This window comes from Ahaetulla prasina, chromosome 7 (assembly GCF_028640845.1).
Source record: "Ahaetulla prasina isolate Xishuangbanna chromosome 7, ASM2864084v1, whole genome shotgun sequence".
Lineage (NCBI taxonomy): Eukaryota > Metazoa > Chordata > Lepidosauria > Squamata > Colubridae > Ahaetulla > Ahaetulla prasina.
The window spans coordinates 64,728,823-64,744,463 of record NC_080545.1 but is presented as its reverse complement, the minus strand read 5'-3'; the positions used below and the strand labels follow the sequence as shown (position 1 = coordinate 64,744,463).

General features: G+C 37.5%; 1 protein-coding gene across 1 annotated transcript in view; it reads left to right on the top strand.

The window, feature by feature from the left end:
* The window catches only part of GUCY2C (guanylate cyclase 2C), a 96,369-nt gene that overhangs the window by 44,189 nt on the left and 36,539 nt on the right, over positions 1-15,641 (top strand). The window contains exons 11-16 of the mRNA XM_058191663.1: positions 3,320-3,401; positions 5,439-5,544; positions 7,165-7,227; positions 7,593-7,664; positions 8,827-8,931; positions 10,504-10,590. Of these exons, the coding sequence (XP_058047646.1) occupies positions 3,320-3,401; positions 5,439-5,544; positions 7,165-7,227; positions 7,593-7,664; positions 8,827-8,931; positions 10,504-10,590 (515 nt within the window). The remainder of the gene's footprint in view (positions 1-3,319; positions 3,402-5,438; positions 5,545-7,164; positions 7,228-7,592; positions 7,665-8,826; positions 8,932-10,503; positions 10,591-15,641) is intronic.

The following is a 15,641-nucleotide window of genomic DNA, read 5'->3' as shown; positions in this document are numbered from 1 at the left end:
CCATACATTATCCATTCTATGAGATCTACAAAGGGTATTTTGAACTGGAAATTAATTTTCAGATGCTCAAGATACAGGAAACAACACAAATAATGTATTTGATAACAAATGGTTAACATCTCTTGCTGCGAATATTTTATAGCTTTTCAAACTTGGAATTGATATTGTAAAACCTTTTAACATAATGTATCTTATTTGTCTGTTTTGCCCTAATTTCTAATTAAAGCCATTCCAGCATTTTATAGGATGTCAAATAATATTCTTAAAAGCTAGAATACATTGGTACACAGTATATTCTCAAAATTCTAAATGTGCCCCCATCTGGAAAGGATTATAGAACCCTCACCATAACCAGTGCTGCTGAACCACAACAAATGATCATTTTGAGGTATGCTACTATGGAATAACAGGCAAGGCTAATAAAACACATTCTTAGCATAATTGTGAGTCATATTATCTAGTGTTAAAAGAAAAGTGATCCTGATCTACTCAATAAATTTCCCAACAGGTAAGGAATGAATGTGCAATTTATAAAATTTTATATAGTCTTTCCTATCCTCCTAACCGCAGATGTTACAGTATCCTAGAATGGCTCTCAAAATTAGTTGACCCAGGGGGAATGATACAAACACACATGCTTTGACCCCCAATCCCCCCCCCCTCTCTATATGTCAGCAGTAGGAGTAACTGATAGTTGACTTACAGTATTAGCTTAGTCTTCCCCAAATTACAATTTTCCAATTGTATTAAACTCACACATCTGGAGCCTAGCAGATTATTAAAAGGCCTTACACAGAGGACTCAATAAACAGAAAGCTATTTATTTAGCTCAGGAAGTTATCAAAATTGTATCGAGGTGGGTGGGGATTTTCCAATTGTTTGTTTCACTCCTGATTCCTGTTAAACTTTAATCTTGCATGCTATAATTTCCATTAGGTATGGAAAGGTCCTCTCATTTCCCATACCAGGTTTTATTGTCATCCTTATAAAAATGACAGATCTATAATATTTAATGTACCCTTTCTGGGAAAAATATGGTATATCAACAAATGCCAAGATTCTGATAAATATGGGGCATTTTAGATATAGACTGAGAACAGACTGCAAATATGTTATCCAATAGCTGATATGCAGCTTTCAAACTCTTACATAGTTTCAGTATAATACCGGTACTGTTCTTTTTTTTTTTAATCTTGTTCAGAAAAGCATTCCCAAAGGATTTCTGGTATATATTTCCTAAGGTATAGTACAAATAAAATGTTCTATCTATAGCCAAATTAAATTGTGACACTAAGTATTGTGGCTCCATAGACTGCTGTTCTGTCTCTCATTGCACTGCTTATAGCATTTTTCTCAAAAAAGAAAAAGTTTATTTAAACAGTTATAGCATTCAGTGCAGAAAATAAAATAAAAGTCTCTTCATCAATATCCTGAAAATATAATATGATGTTTGCTGCCTTATATAATTCATTTCCCCATTTGTTCAGAAATTCACAAAACTAATATAATAATAATGCCTGCATTTAATATTCTGATTACATCTTAATCAGAATTAATGGGAAGAAAATCATATGGGAAGGCATCCAGATTTTTCCTATTTTCCCATTGGAATATTTATAGCCACTAGGGGGCAGCAGCATACCAGAAATATATGGCCTTGCTATTCTATATTCTAAATGTGAACTTGTAATTTTATTTAAAATGTGCTGGGAGGTATTTAACCCGCTGTCATTCAGCTTAGGGTACAGGGCAGGCAAGATTTTTGTAATCTGCCAAGTAAATGAGCATGTTAAGTGCTCTATTTATTGTTGACCTAACATCCTGCTTTTCTGATAGGAACAGCCAGCCCAGATGTTCTGACAAGTTTGACCTTGTCACAGAATTAAGAAAATAAGGCTGATCCGTAGTTGAAAAGGTAGATGAATTGGATAGATGTATCAAAGCAAAATAAGTAAATGTCAAGAGCTGTCAAAGTAGTAATAAATGCAAAAACTTCCCCAAAGAATTTAGCATAGAATCATAGTGTTGATAGTGACCCATTCCTTCCATCTTTCTCAAAACTGGAGTAAGTAAGTATTTATTTATTTTTATTTATTTATTTATTTTGTCACAACAGTATATATAAGCATAAGCATGAAAGTAACTATATAATATATAGGCATATATATAAGCATAAGTATGTAATAATTATATTAATTGGATATAATGAAAGGAAACAATAGGACAGGAACGGTAGGCACGTTTGTGCTCTTATGCACGCCCCTTATTACTAGATGTAGTATTACATCTAGTATTAATTACATCTAGTATTAATACATCTAGTACTACATCTAGTATTAATAAGTATTACTTATTACTAGATGTAGGTTTTCCTATATTAATTATTAATTAATTAGTATTAATTACTAATTAATTACATTTAGTATTAATACATCTAGTATTACATCTAGTATTAATAAGTATTACTTATTACTAGATGCAGGTTTTCCCTAATTGTGCAGTTGGGACTGGAGTCTTGGTTATTGAGCAAAGCAGTCGTTACGTAAGACATCACATGACCATTTCACTCAATAACCATGATCCCAGCACTGCCAGTTTCAGTTTGAAATGATCTCAAGAGTTGTTAAATGAATGGATTCCCAGGTAATGCGCACAGGGGTGCAGAAATGGAGAGACATGGAAAGAAAATCCAAGCAGGCTGAAAATTCAAACAAGCACGGAGCAAAAATCTTTTTCTCCCTGCCTTTCCATACTGGTGGAGCAGCTCTGTGGCTGTGGGAGAAAAGGCACAGAGCTAAAATCCTTTTCTCCCTGCAGATCCATCCCTAGGAAAGAGGTCAGGGGAGGGGAGCAGGGAGAAAAGGATTTTAGCTCCTTGTTTAGCTCTTGTTTTAACAAACCATGGTTAAAACAAGACTGATATAATATGTGAAAAATCAACCTAGCAATCATTTAGGGTAGACATTAGGACAAAACCAAACCAAACCAAACCAAACCATTTAAGACAAAATATATATGTGGCTAAAAATCCAGGAGTACTGGAGGCCAAACATTTGTTTTTCTGATAAAGTATCAGTTTGAGAGTTTGCTTCCTAAATCTCTGATGGTGAGATATTGATGCTAATTTCTTGGAGGACTGGATTCATTACAGTACCTTCAAAATAGTGGCTCAAAAACTGTTGTTGTGTAAAATTTACTATTTTGTTGTACAAGCTGTGTACAGTAATACAAGTTTATTTTTTATACTATGATTTGCCTCTTAAACTACTTTTTAAGGATCTTGGTTTACCCATTCCTCTTTTCTTTTCTTGTTTTATAGGTCCCCACATTCTGACCATAGCTGTTTTCACACTTACTGCAATTGTAGTGCTAGTTCTGATCATTGCTTTGTTGGTGCTGAGGTATGATTGTTTACATTGTCCTCCTTGGGCTAAAAATAGGGAATTCATAGTCCAACACATCTGGATGACCTCAGATTGGGAAGGCCAGCATCAGCCTACAAATACTTTCAGCTTCTTTCAAGTCTTCCTTCTGCAAACAAAATTACTCCCCACAAATATCTTAGACTACATAAATCCCATCACTCTTTTTCTTTTTTTCTTTTTTGGACAAGATTCAAATTTATAATTGCTACTTACTTGTCTTTTATTATTTTTCCTGTTATGATGTATAATAAAAACATAACAAAAGGAAAAATACAAATGCTAATCCAACATAAAGCAAGCAAAATAAACCTCAGTCAAAATAACAAAAATTATTCATCTTTTTAATTGCAGCTATGACTCAGTTTTTAAACAATATATTAAAACTTACCCACCACAGAATTAAACCATCGTTTTTTTCCCCATTTGTTTGAAGGGCTAATTCAAAGGCTCAATGTGAAAACAGGTAGTCCTCAAGTTACGATCATAATGGAGTCTGTCTATTAGTGTCAAAAGTCAGAACAATGTTAAATAAACTACCTAAAGTAACAACTAATCATCCCTGCTCTCCCCAATGCATTCTTTAAATGAATGCATGGGTTTTTCAGTGAAGCTTAAGTTAAGGTTGTGTAGATCCTGGAAGGCCTTGCTCAGGCACGAGCCCACCTGCTTCAAGTGGTATTGCTTCATATATATTATATTATTAATATAATATAATATAATATAATATATAAATATAATATTAATAATATAATATATATGAAGCAATACCACTTGAAGCAAGTGGGCTCGTATATATATACATACATACATACATCGTATATATATACATACAATATATACTCGTATATATATATATACAAATATATATATTTGTTTTCTGAGGTTTTCGCGGGTGTTTGTATGTAGGTCTCTGTTTATTCGGGTTTTCTCCCGTGTAAAATTGGAAGTGTCTTGGAAGTGTCTTGGCGACGTTTCGACGAAGTCTCATTCGTCATCTTCAGGCTTCAGCTTCGTGCTTCTGGGAGCTCCCAGAAGCACGAAGCTGAAGCCTGAAGATGACGAATGAGACTTCGTCGAAACGTCGCCAAGACACTTCCAATTTTACGCGGGAGAAAACCCGAATAACCAAAGACCTACATATATATATATATATATAATATATATATTGCTTCAGGCCTCTCAAAGTATCCCCCAGCCTGTATGTAGGCCCATTACACAGCTGATTATCTTGCCAGCAAGAAACAAAGGAAGGAAGGAAAACACTGGGCACGCCTGGCTTTCCTAATTCTGCCCTTGTCCTTCCTCCTGTCAAGATGCCCTGCCTTTCTGGGGCAAAAAAAGGCCCAGTTGCTTAGATTTTCAGAGCTTTCTGCACCATCAGATAGCTACTGATCAATTGGCCATTGGGAGGCTGCAAAGCTCGCCTGCCTCTCTAGGCTTTGGGAAGCTGGCCCTTGCATAAAAGGCAGGTTCGGGGTAAGCTTCCCCAAACCTTTCCCTTGCTTAATCCCCACCCCTCACCCCCCAGGAAACCACATTTCTTCAAGTTAAAAAAAATTACAAAAAACTGGGAGGGACATACTTGTTGATTGCTTCCCCCCATTCCAATTAGGTGTTAAAACTAATCTCTCCTTCTGCTCTCCAACCTCTATCCCTTTTAAATTTGACCTTGACTTCAGGCACTGAAGCAAGCAATGAAATAAAAACTTTCTGCAATTTTTCCTGTTTAACTAAAGAAAACCAAAAGTCATCTCCAAAAGTTTGCAACAAAATAGAGGATGCTGGGTCCTTTAGCGATTCATCTGACTGCCTGGGCTCTATAGCTAAAGCTTGCAAAGACCCAGCATCCTCCATTTGGACTTGTTGGTCTTTCTTCCTTCACCCACTCCCCAATTAGGTGCTATGTTGTATGAATGTGTAAATGTATTAAAATGTTAAAACAGCTTTTATCTTCCTAAAAATCCAGATTCTAATACTTTCAGAATTGTTTCTACAATACTTCTAAATTTTCAGAAAATACAGAAGAGCCAATCAATTGCGGCAAAAGAGATGGTCCCATATTCCACCTGAGAAGATACTACCATTGAATACTAACGAGTCAAATCATGTTAGTCTGAAGGTAGGAAGTGAGAGCAAAAGTTTCTTACCACAGAATATGAAGTAAGTTGTACATTCTTCACAATGGTATATCAGACAATATCACTCTGACGTTATAAAGTCTTCTGTTCTACAATAAAATTAATTGCTCAGTTTATTATATGTGCATTAATAGTTTTGTCATGATTGTATAAAGCAAGTAGACATTCCCCTTTTCTACTAGACTCTGCCCCATGTGATAGAAACAGTAACATTTATTAGTTTACAGATAGCGGCCAATGTTATCATTCTTCCCCTCATTTGCAGTTTCATCCGAGCTCCTAAGTATCTCCAATCAATAAATCTTGGAAGGGAATGGGACAGCAGGTAGCAATGGCACCTACAAGTATCCCATGCATATGCAAATATGGTCAGCATGGGCAAAATGGCAACTACTATTGACTAGAGGGAAAGAGATTTGCCTGCAACAACTTAGATTATCCAGTAGGAATAAAAACACGGCTTCTACTGAAATAAAATGCTATGGATAGAGTTCATGCACTTCATGGCCAATGCATTATCTCATCTGAGATGAACAAGAACCTCACCCCATTCCTAAGAGTGACCTCACCCCATTCCTATTGACCTCACCCCATTCCTAAGAGGACTATAAGGGGCGTGCATAAGAGCACAAAAGTGCCTACCATTCCTGTCCTATTGTTCTCTTCATCATAGTATTATATGCATACATTTACTTATACTTTTACTTATATATACTTTTTCTCTCATGATGGATTATTGTTTATATTAATGATTGTATATATTGTTGTGACAAAATAAAAAAAAATAAAAAAAGAAGGGATAGGCTATCTTTGCAAGAGGCTGAACTGAGTATGACATTACACATTCCTGTCCTCAACAAATGGTTAGTGGGGAACTTCACACTGGAAAAGCAGGTTGTGTGGAAGAACTCTTAATTGCAGCTTCACCTGAAATTCGAAACTAATTTTATTCTCCTCCCTTTCTCCTATTTGCTGATTACAGCTCTTTCTGGAATTATGTATAGTTCTAAGGACAGTGAGTTTCTAAGTTGCAATGCTATTAATTTTATCTGTGGGACACAAAGACTATCTGTTATCTCCCTATGCTTTACACAACAGTGTTCCCCTTAGGAATCAGACTCCTATGGATTTGATTTTGTTTAGGCATTAAGTATTGCCATCTATATTCTTCTAAGGAGCACAGGGGCTCGTGTGGTTAGGACCCTGTTTGGAAGTTAGCAAACTTGCGTTTGAGATCCGAGTGCTGCTTTGGGGGCAGGGTGAGCTCCCTGGGCAATGATGATGTCACTGGCTAATCTGTTCAATTTGGAAGCACCTTGGTGCTTCTGACACGAGTGCGATGCGATCTCTATTCTTCCACAAAAACAAAAAGACCATCTTGAGACAAGAATGGGAAACAAAGGAGAAATTGCATTTATTATATGATATCACTTGATGCACAAAATATCAAAATAATATTCAAGTTATGGGAAGTATTTTTGAATCTGTTCCGCTGACAACCTTCTAGCAGCTGGGTATTACATTTTAGCTCCTAGTACACATTAGGATAGAGACCTTACTATTCTAAGTAAGAATTCTAAAGGAGTCCTCTTGTTTCCCAGATTGATGAAGACAAAAGGCGGGATACTGCTCAAAGGCTGCGTCAAGGCAAATATGATAAGAAGGTATTCTTACTCCCAGTCTCTCTGTTCTACTTGCCTTCACTAAAAAAAATGATCTGATGCTCTTGTGCAAGACAGATTTCATGATGCCGCTAATATTCCCAGTTTGTTGTAAAGTTGAATGCATTAAAAATGTATGGAATTTTTTCCTTTGCAACTTCTCAATCCTAAATAATGAACAAAGTGGACTGCAGGTGTAAAATTTTAAAATCATTTGCTTGTTATTGATTAGCGTACATATCAATTTGTCTATAAAATATGATGTGTTTGCTATTTAATCATTGTTATGAACTCTAGACATTGTAGATATTAGTGATAGGTTGTTATGACTTTGCTATGGTTTTCTTCCAATTGCTCTCATTTTCTAGATAATAATCCTGAAGGATTTCAGACACAATGAGGGAAATTTTACAGAGAAACAGAAAATAGCTCTGAATAAGGTAAGCAGTACACTATTCTGAGGAATGCTGGAATACAACTTTTTTCATGTATTTTTATTTTTAATTTAAAATGTTGATATGGTCACCCATCTTAAACAGCTCAGGATGCCTCATAAGAATAGTAAAACCAATAACTATAAAACAACCATAAAACAACAAAACAAAAAAATGATCAAACAAAAATAAAAATACTGTGCCTTTAATCTTTCTTTAGGATGCCCTGCAACAAGTTTCAATCTATTCTATTCTATTCTATTCTATTCTATTCTATTCTATTCTATTCTATTCTATTCTATTCCATTCCATTCCATTCCATTCCATTCCATTCCATTCCATTCCATTCCATTCTCAGCATTTAGATAAAAGGTATCCTCAATCTTAAAAGGCTAAATACTGGTAGGTGGGGGCCTGTCAAACCACCAAGAAGAGGATGTTCCCCAAGACAGGGGCAGCCATGGAAAAAGCACACGGAGGTCCCAATAGGTGGCAGGATTTCAGGGAAGGGATCTGGAGCCAGACTATCTTACCTGATCTAGTGGAATGGGCAGATATTCTTCGGGAGAGGTAGTCCCATAATAAAGAGATCTTGTGCCAATGTAACATATAGGGCTTTAAAAGTGATAACCATTACCTTTAACTGCATGATGGTACTGAAAGCCGCCAAGAGATGCAGGAGATCCTTCTTCTTTATTTCTAAGAATATTTCTGAATCCTAAATAGACCCTGTAGGCATTCCAAGAAAATAAAAGTGGGGAATGTATTAACTATAGTTCTGTACACCGCTAAGAAGTACTCATCTGGCTGGAAACAAGAAAAAGATAATCTAAGTTAAGGAGAGAATGAGGGACAGCAACATTAATTTCCCTTCCAGTAAACAGTTATTATTTTATTATTTGCCATGCACCTCTAGCATGGCAGGCATTAGAATGTTAAATAAACTTAACATTCTAGGTATGGTTAATGATTTCCAAAAATATGTATCTTGTGTAGTTTTTGCAAATATTTTAATCACCTTAGGGTTGAAAAGCTACAAGACCCAACAAAAAATACAGTATCTCCATGCCATAAGAAAGACTGAGTTTTTATACTTTTCATTCCTAGTATTGTATGTTACTTTAAAATGTAACTATCTGCTTCTAATAAATGCAATTATTTTCTCCAGCTCCTTCAAATTGACTATTACAACCTAACTAAATTCTATGGAACAGTCAAGATGGACACAGTGATCTACGGAGTAATTGAGTACTGTGAAAGGGGTTCATTGCGGGTAAACAGATTTATAACTCACTGGTTAGTTTGTATCAAGACACATTAACCTTCATCATAAAGAAAGTTTCTAGTGAGGGTCAAGGGGGGCACTACGAAAGAATAGTAGTCTGTTTATAACTCATTTAATTTGGTGGTGGTTGTTTAAATCTTAATGAAATGACTGTGCTGTCCTATAGGCTCCCCATGTTCCACAGTCGTGTTACCATAGAGACACAACGAAAGAAGGGAGAAAAACAAAGAATTTCTAAAACAGAAAAGGGTTTCGTGGTGGTCGCAAGGGTAATAGCACCTTTAGAGATCTTTCAGAATTAATGAGATTTTGCTTTAATTATGAAGAACAGGAAGGTAATAAGAAAAAGACACCACAACACCACAATGCATCAGAGAAGATGACATTGATTGGCATCTTCAATTCAGAAGCAAATCAAATAGCTCCAGATGGCAGTTATCTCTTTATAACCTGTTACATACCACTTTACTTATTTTAATCTGCTATTAAGAACTAGATTTTGTGATATTTTAGGAGTCATAAGGAGAAACAAAAAGGGCTCACTCCTCCATGTCAAGAAATAGGAAATATTTCAGATAGAAGCTGAGGTTCTTTTTAACCACAAAGCAAATACTCTATAGTACAGGGGTCTCCGACCTTGGTTCCTTTAAGACTTGTGGACCTCAACTCCCAGAGTCCCTCAGCCAGCAAAGTTGACTGAAGAACTCTGGGAGTTGAAGTCCACAAGTCTTAAAGGGACCAAGGTTGAAGGCCCCTGCTATAGTATTCAATTTAAAATAAAAGTTCAGCCCTCTTAGACCAGGGGTCTCCATCCTTGGTCCCTTTAAGACTTGTGGACCTCAACTCCCAGAGTCCCTCAGCCAGCAAAGTTGACTGAAGAACTCTGGGAGTTGAAGTCCACAAGTCTTAAAGGGACCAAGGTCGGAGACCCCTGTCTTAGACAGACCAGTAATGAAAAGGCAAGCCTGATCTTCCCCATTCTGGTGTCTTCCAGGGTATTAGAACTATAGTTTCCAGAATTTCCAGCTGGAATTAATTTAACTATATTGTGAAAAAGCAATATTTTACACTTGAGTTTTAAGTATAGTCCTCCCCTTCCCCCCCACTTCTCAGACATACCTCAGTCAATTATGTTAGGTTACTGGTGGTAGGTACTAAGGGCTTACAGGGTTAGGTTTGTTCTCCTGTTGAACTATTTAACTGCAATAGCCATTTAAAAAGGATACAAACATGGAGGACTATTTCTGTTTTATCTCCCACTGTGTTCAGATAGGACTGTCCACTGTGATCAAAGTAACTTCAGGAAAAACAGAATCACTAAGTTGATGTCTGAATTGAACTGGAAATAAAATTGAGTTTTCTCAATAGCTACTTTATTCAAGGAAATATTTTTTTTATTCAGTTGCCCTGAATTGCTTAGCAAGGATTCGTTATTTTGTGTTATTTTACTTGATCATAATGAAGATATTGTTTGACTGTTGGATACTTTTAGCAACTTCTTCAGGATTACGCAGGTTTTAATGTTGTTACCAGCAGTTCTTTCTCTCGTTTTCATCTCAGGACGTCTTAAATGATAAAATCTCCTACCCTGATGGAACCTTCATGGATTGGGAGTTTAAAATTTCTGTCATGTATGACATTGCTAAGGTAAATATGTAAGGATAGTTTTACATTATAAAACCTAGCAACAGAATAAGATGGGAGTTTCATAGATTGCCCTCACTATCCATGTATAAAATCAGCTTGCGCAAGTTTCTTTCAAGTCCTGTCATTAGAAACAGGAAATATGAAATGGCAGATTTCTTGAAAGCTGAGTCACAATAAGCTTGGTACATTTCAGTACAGAAAAAATAAAAGTAATTTTTCTAAATGATAGAAATTTCCTTACAGAATGAGAACAAACATATTTATAAAATTGAAATCATGAACTAAAAAGAGGCATGGAAAAAATCATCCTGAACTCACATTAAATAGGCTTCACTTTGTAGCCGGTTATGCTGAGCACTGGAAATAATGTTTATTTTTAAAAATATCATGAAGCTCATAGTTTCTTACTTCGAATTTTTTTCCAGTAATCTTTCTGTATATTCATTTTCTCAGAATGCTTTTTATTTCCAGTAGACAGACTTAATTCTCAGTGAGGTACTAAATCAGTGAAAGCTTTCATGTTAAGCAGAAGGTTAAACCTACAATTCTTCTTCCCTGAAATTTGTTGGAGCCAATAGCTTTTACATCAGAGGTGAAATGCTCCCGTTCGGACGGGATCACCCAATCCAATAGCGATGGCAGCAGGTGGTTCGGAAAACTGGTAGCAAAAATCCCTGCCCCCCCCCACACCCCAGCTGAGCCACACGATCATCAGAGGGTTTTTTATTTTATTTTTAAAAGCATTTTTTCTTCGGTAGAAAAAATGCTTTTAAAAGTTTAAAAAAAAGCCTCTGATGATTGCATGGCTCAGCTGGGATCGTCAGAACCCTTTAAAAGCTTTTTTTCCTCAGCCAAAGAGGTTGTAAAAAAAATGTTTTTAAAGGTTCTGGCGATCAGGCAACTCAGCTGGGATCATCAGAACCCTTTAAAAGCTTTTTTTTAGAGAGAGGGAGAGAGTGGAGAGGGAGAGAGAGAGAGAGATGCTGTCTGTTGCTGACTTGACCTCATCATCCCCAGGTGTGCATGGTGTCTTATTTTTTATTAGATTATGGAATCTCAACACATTCACAGACCAGTATTTTCAAAAATCAAAAACCAACACCATGGGAAGAATTTTAAAAATGGAAATGGTAGCCAGACAGAATTAAATTCCTTTTCCCAGATCAGATGAGATCGTTATATTCACATTTTCATATCATATCACATTACTGCATCCTCCAAAGGTTCCAGCTCCAATCTGTGTAATGGAGAGTAATTGATAGATGTTTTCCTATCAGATGTTGACTAATGTTGGGAATGCAAATAAAGCCAAACCAGTAGCAAAGTGCGAAGCGAAGCAAACTGGTGGTAACACAGTAGTAACACCGATTGGAACCCACCACTGAGCCAAACAATCCAAAATCACTTCTCTTAAGTTCTCCCAGAGTACATCTGTACTAGTCTTTGGTCTTGGTGTGTGTTTGTGTGTGCACGCGGGCAAGCACACACACCTTCAAGTCAATTTTTGACTTCTGGCAACTGCCTGAGTTAGTCCTTGAAATTTTGCAAGATTTCTTGGAAGTGCCCTGAAGTTGCCTGCTTCCTAAGGGTAAGAGAGATTAAGTTCACCCAACTGGCTTGTTGCCTAGGGTGCAACTACTACTCATGATCTCCCAGTTTCTAGGCTGGTGCCTTAATCACTACACCAAACTGGCTCTTATTACTGCAGTGATCTCAGCAAAGAAAGGAGGAAACATTTTAACACTGCCATGAGGAAGAGCCCAGTGAGACAAATCTTCCATCCTTGTTTGGATAGGAGGCAAAAAAAGAGGCCAGAAAAATGTCTGGATGTCAACTCAGACCATGATAATTTTGACTTTTTTCCAGTAGGGATTATCTTTAGCAAAATCTCTCAATAGTTTAATTGTCCCACACATTTGTTGGAATCAGAAATAATATCAGCTAATACAAGTATGACAAGCACAAAGAAGTTCCCATCCTTCATTTCCTGCATGTATTGTGTGCCTGCAGTTAAACTGGTATTCAACCTGTCTTGTGATAAGTCAAATTGCACTCCTTCTGCATTACATATGGCCTTTCCCCACCTGCAGCTGTGCAAACATGCCCTGGCAAGATCTCTTTTCTGTTGCTTTCAATTCCTTCACACTCTGAGACAGACACATTTAAGCAGTCCTTAGCTACCTTAAGAGAATATATCCCCCCTTCTTCTAATATTATCTACCCAGAAAGTACATAAAATCTATTGGGCTATGTCACCTATTGCACTGGAAGTAAAACAGGTGAATGCAATGATTTGAAGCAGGCAGGATAAGGATTAGCAAGAAAGATACCCAATGTCATGCAGGTGTACATTTCTGATGACTAAGGAGTAGGTGGAACTCTTTCAGAATTAGAGATTTCATCCAGAATACTCAAAATTTCTGTATGAAAACTGAGGCAGGACCTTCTCTTAGGCCAGCACAGGCTCTAGATAGAAGTAAATTGTTTGATTATTTTATTGTTTATCTCTCAGGTGACCAAAGAATAGTGCTTAGGAGTCCTTAACGTGCAATCTAGAAGACAAAATTCATACATTCCACTTCCTTCCTCGGTGTCAATGTAGGTGGGTGGAGGGTGTAATTTATGTTATGTAATCATCGCGGAAAATGTATACTGCCAGAAAAAAGGGTGTATAAGGAAATGAGTAAAAATCTAAATTGAAGTATTGGGTCCCAGTTGCGTCCCTTCTTAGACTGGGATGCCCTATGCACGGTCACCCATGCCCTTGTCACCTCCCGTCTGGACTACTGTAACGCTCTCTACACGGGGCTCCCCTTGAAGAGCACCCGGAGACTTCAGCTGGTCCAGAATGCAGCCGTGCGGGTGATGGAGCAAATCAAGGCTCCCATATAACACCACTCCTGCGTAGGCTGCACTGGCTTCCGGTGATCTTTCGGGTGCAATTCAAGGTACTGGTTACCACCTTTAAAGCGCTCCATGGCATGGGACCTGGCTATTTACGGGACCACCTACTGCGACCGACGGCCTCCCAGTGACCAGTGCGCTCCCATAGAATGGGCCTCTTCGGGGTGCTGTCGGCTCGACCCTCAGGGGGAGGGCCTTCTCTGTGGGGGCCCCAACTCTCTGGAACAAATTACCACCAGGTATTCGCCAACTCCCTGATCTCCGGACTTTCCGACGCGAGCTGAAAACACGGCTGTTTCATCATGCGGGACTGGCCTGATAGTTTTAATTGGGAATTTTAAATGGGTTTTAAGGAGTCAGCCTAAATTTAAATATTTCATTTTAAATTATTTTAGTGTTTGTAAAAATTGTTTTAATATGACTGTAAACCTCCCTGAGTCCTTCGGGAGAAGGGCGGTATAGAAATATAAACAAACAAACAAATAAATAAATAAATTCCCATTTAGATATATGCCATATTTATTATTTCTCTTTTTGAATTATTCATATGCATACAGGAATATTCTTTTTTTATCTTTCTTAACTAGAATTTTTTTTCATGACAGAAGAAGTTCACAATTTCTTCTTTTTTAATGGCAGTGGAGAATTGTCAGGCAGCCGACTCTGTAGAATGGCTGGTTTTTCCTGTAAGTAAGGCATCTGCTAGCTGCATATCTTCACCTTGACTGACTGAGCAGAAATTTTAAAAAATTAAAATATTTAAAACACAATTATCCGGTTTTTCATTCAAAAAACTTACTGACTTGTCCACATTTAGGGTACAACCACTGTTATAGTGCTTTCATCTAGAGCAGGGCTGTCAAACTTGTGGCCCACAGCCCAGATGTGTCATGCGCTGGGCACGGCTACATCTAGTTTAGTGAAGGGAGAAAAAGTCCCAATACGTCACTTGATGCCGTGGTGACGATGTGAGTTTGACACCCCTGATCTAGAGCAATGTTTCCAAATCTTAGCCGTTTTAAGATGTGCAGACATCAACTCCTAGAATATGGATTTTCACTCCCAATGCTAGCTGGAGCATTCTGAAGTTCATATATCTTAAAATGGTTAAGGTTGGGAAACACTGCTCCAAAGTGTGATTTGGCAGAGAAACAGGCTGGCAAAACCTGTGCTGCTTTCATTGACAATTGCTTTTTTGTTTGAGTACTGAGGCTGGCAAGGGATGCTGCCCAGTTTTAATCCCGGAGAATTTAAGTAAAATGAGTGATGTCTCTCCCTGCCTTTATTTCCTCATCCACTGAGGGTTACCTGCTGCCAGAGAAAGTAACTACCAAATACAGTACTAAAGGTGTAGTGTGGCAGAGACAGGCAAATGCAGATAGTTTAGCTCACCCATCAATCTACCTAGTATACAGGTCATAAAGTAGGGGTGCAGGGTGAAGTGGAATAATCACTAACTAGTAAGTTCCATCCTTGACTAGAAGTACAGTTAAGTGTCTATGGGCAGCAATAATTAGGTTAGGCAAAATGGTGCTACCTTCTCACCCAAGTAAGAAATTGGGAACTTGGGGTACCTCAAGGTTCTGTATTAGGCCCAGTACTCTTCAATATCTTCATATATGATTCAGATGAGATGATAGAGGGGAAACTCATTAAATTTGAAGATGACATCAAGCTGGGAGGAGTAGCCAACACTTTAGAACCTAGGTTCAAGATACAAAAGGATTTTGACAGACTTGAATATCTGTCAAGTCATCTACCTATCCAACAAAATGCAATTGTGATGAGAAAAGTAAGGTCTTATTATTAGGCAGGAAAAACCAAATGCAATGGTATAAAATAGATGGCACCTGCCTTAATAGTAGTGATTGTGTGAGGGATCTCTGTGTCCTACTGGACAATCACATATGAGTCAGCAGTGTGCTCCAGCTACAAAGAAGCCAATGTAGTCCCAGGGTTGCATCAACAGAGGGGTAGAATTAAGACCACATTAAGTGATAGTACCCACTTTATATCCCTCTTTATATACCTGACACAGAGTCAGGTAAAGTATTCCAAGCACTGATGATTCTGTTAAAGAAGTCATATTTTCTGCAATCTAGATTAAAGCGGTTGACATTAAGTTTAAATCTATTGGTTGCTTTTGT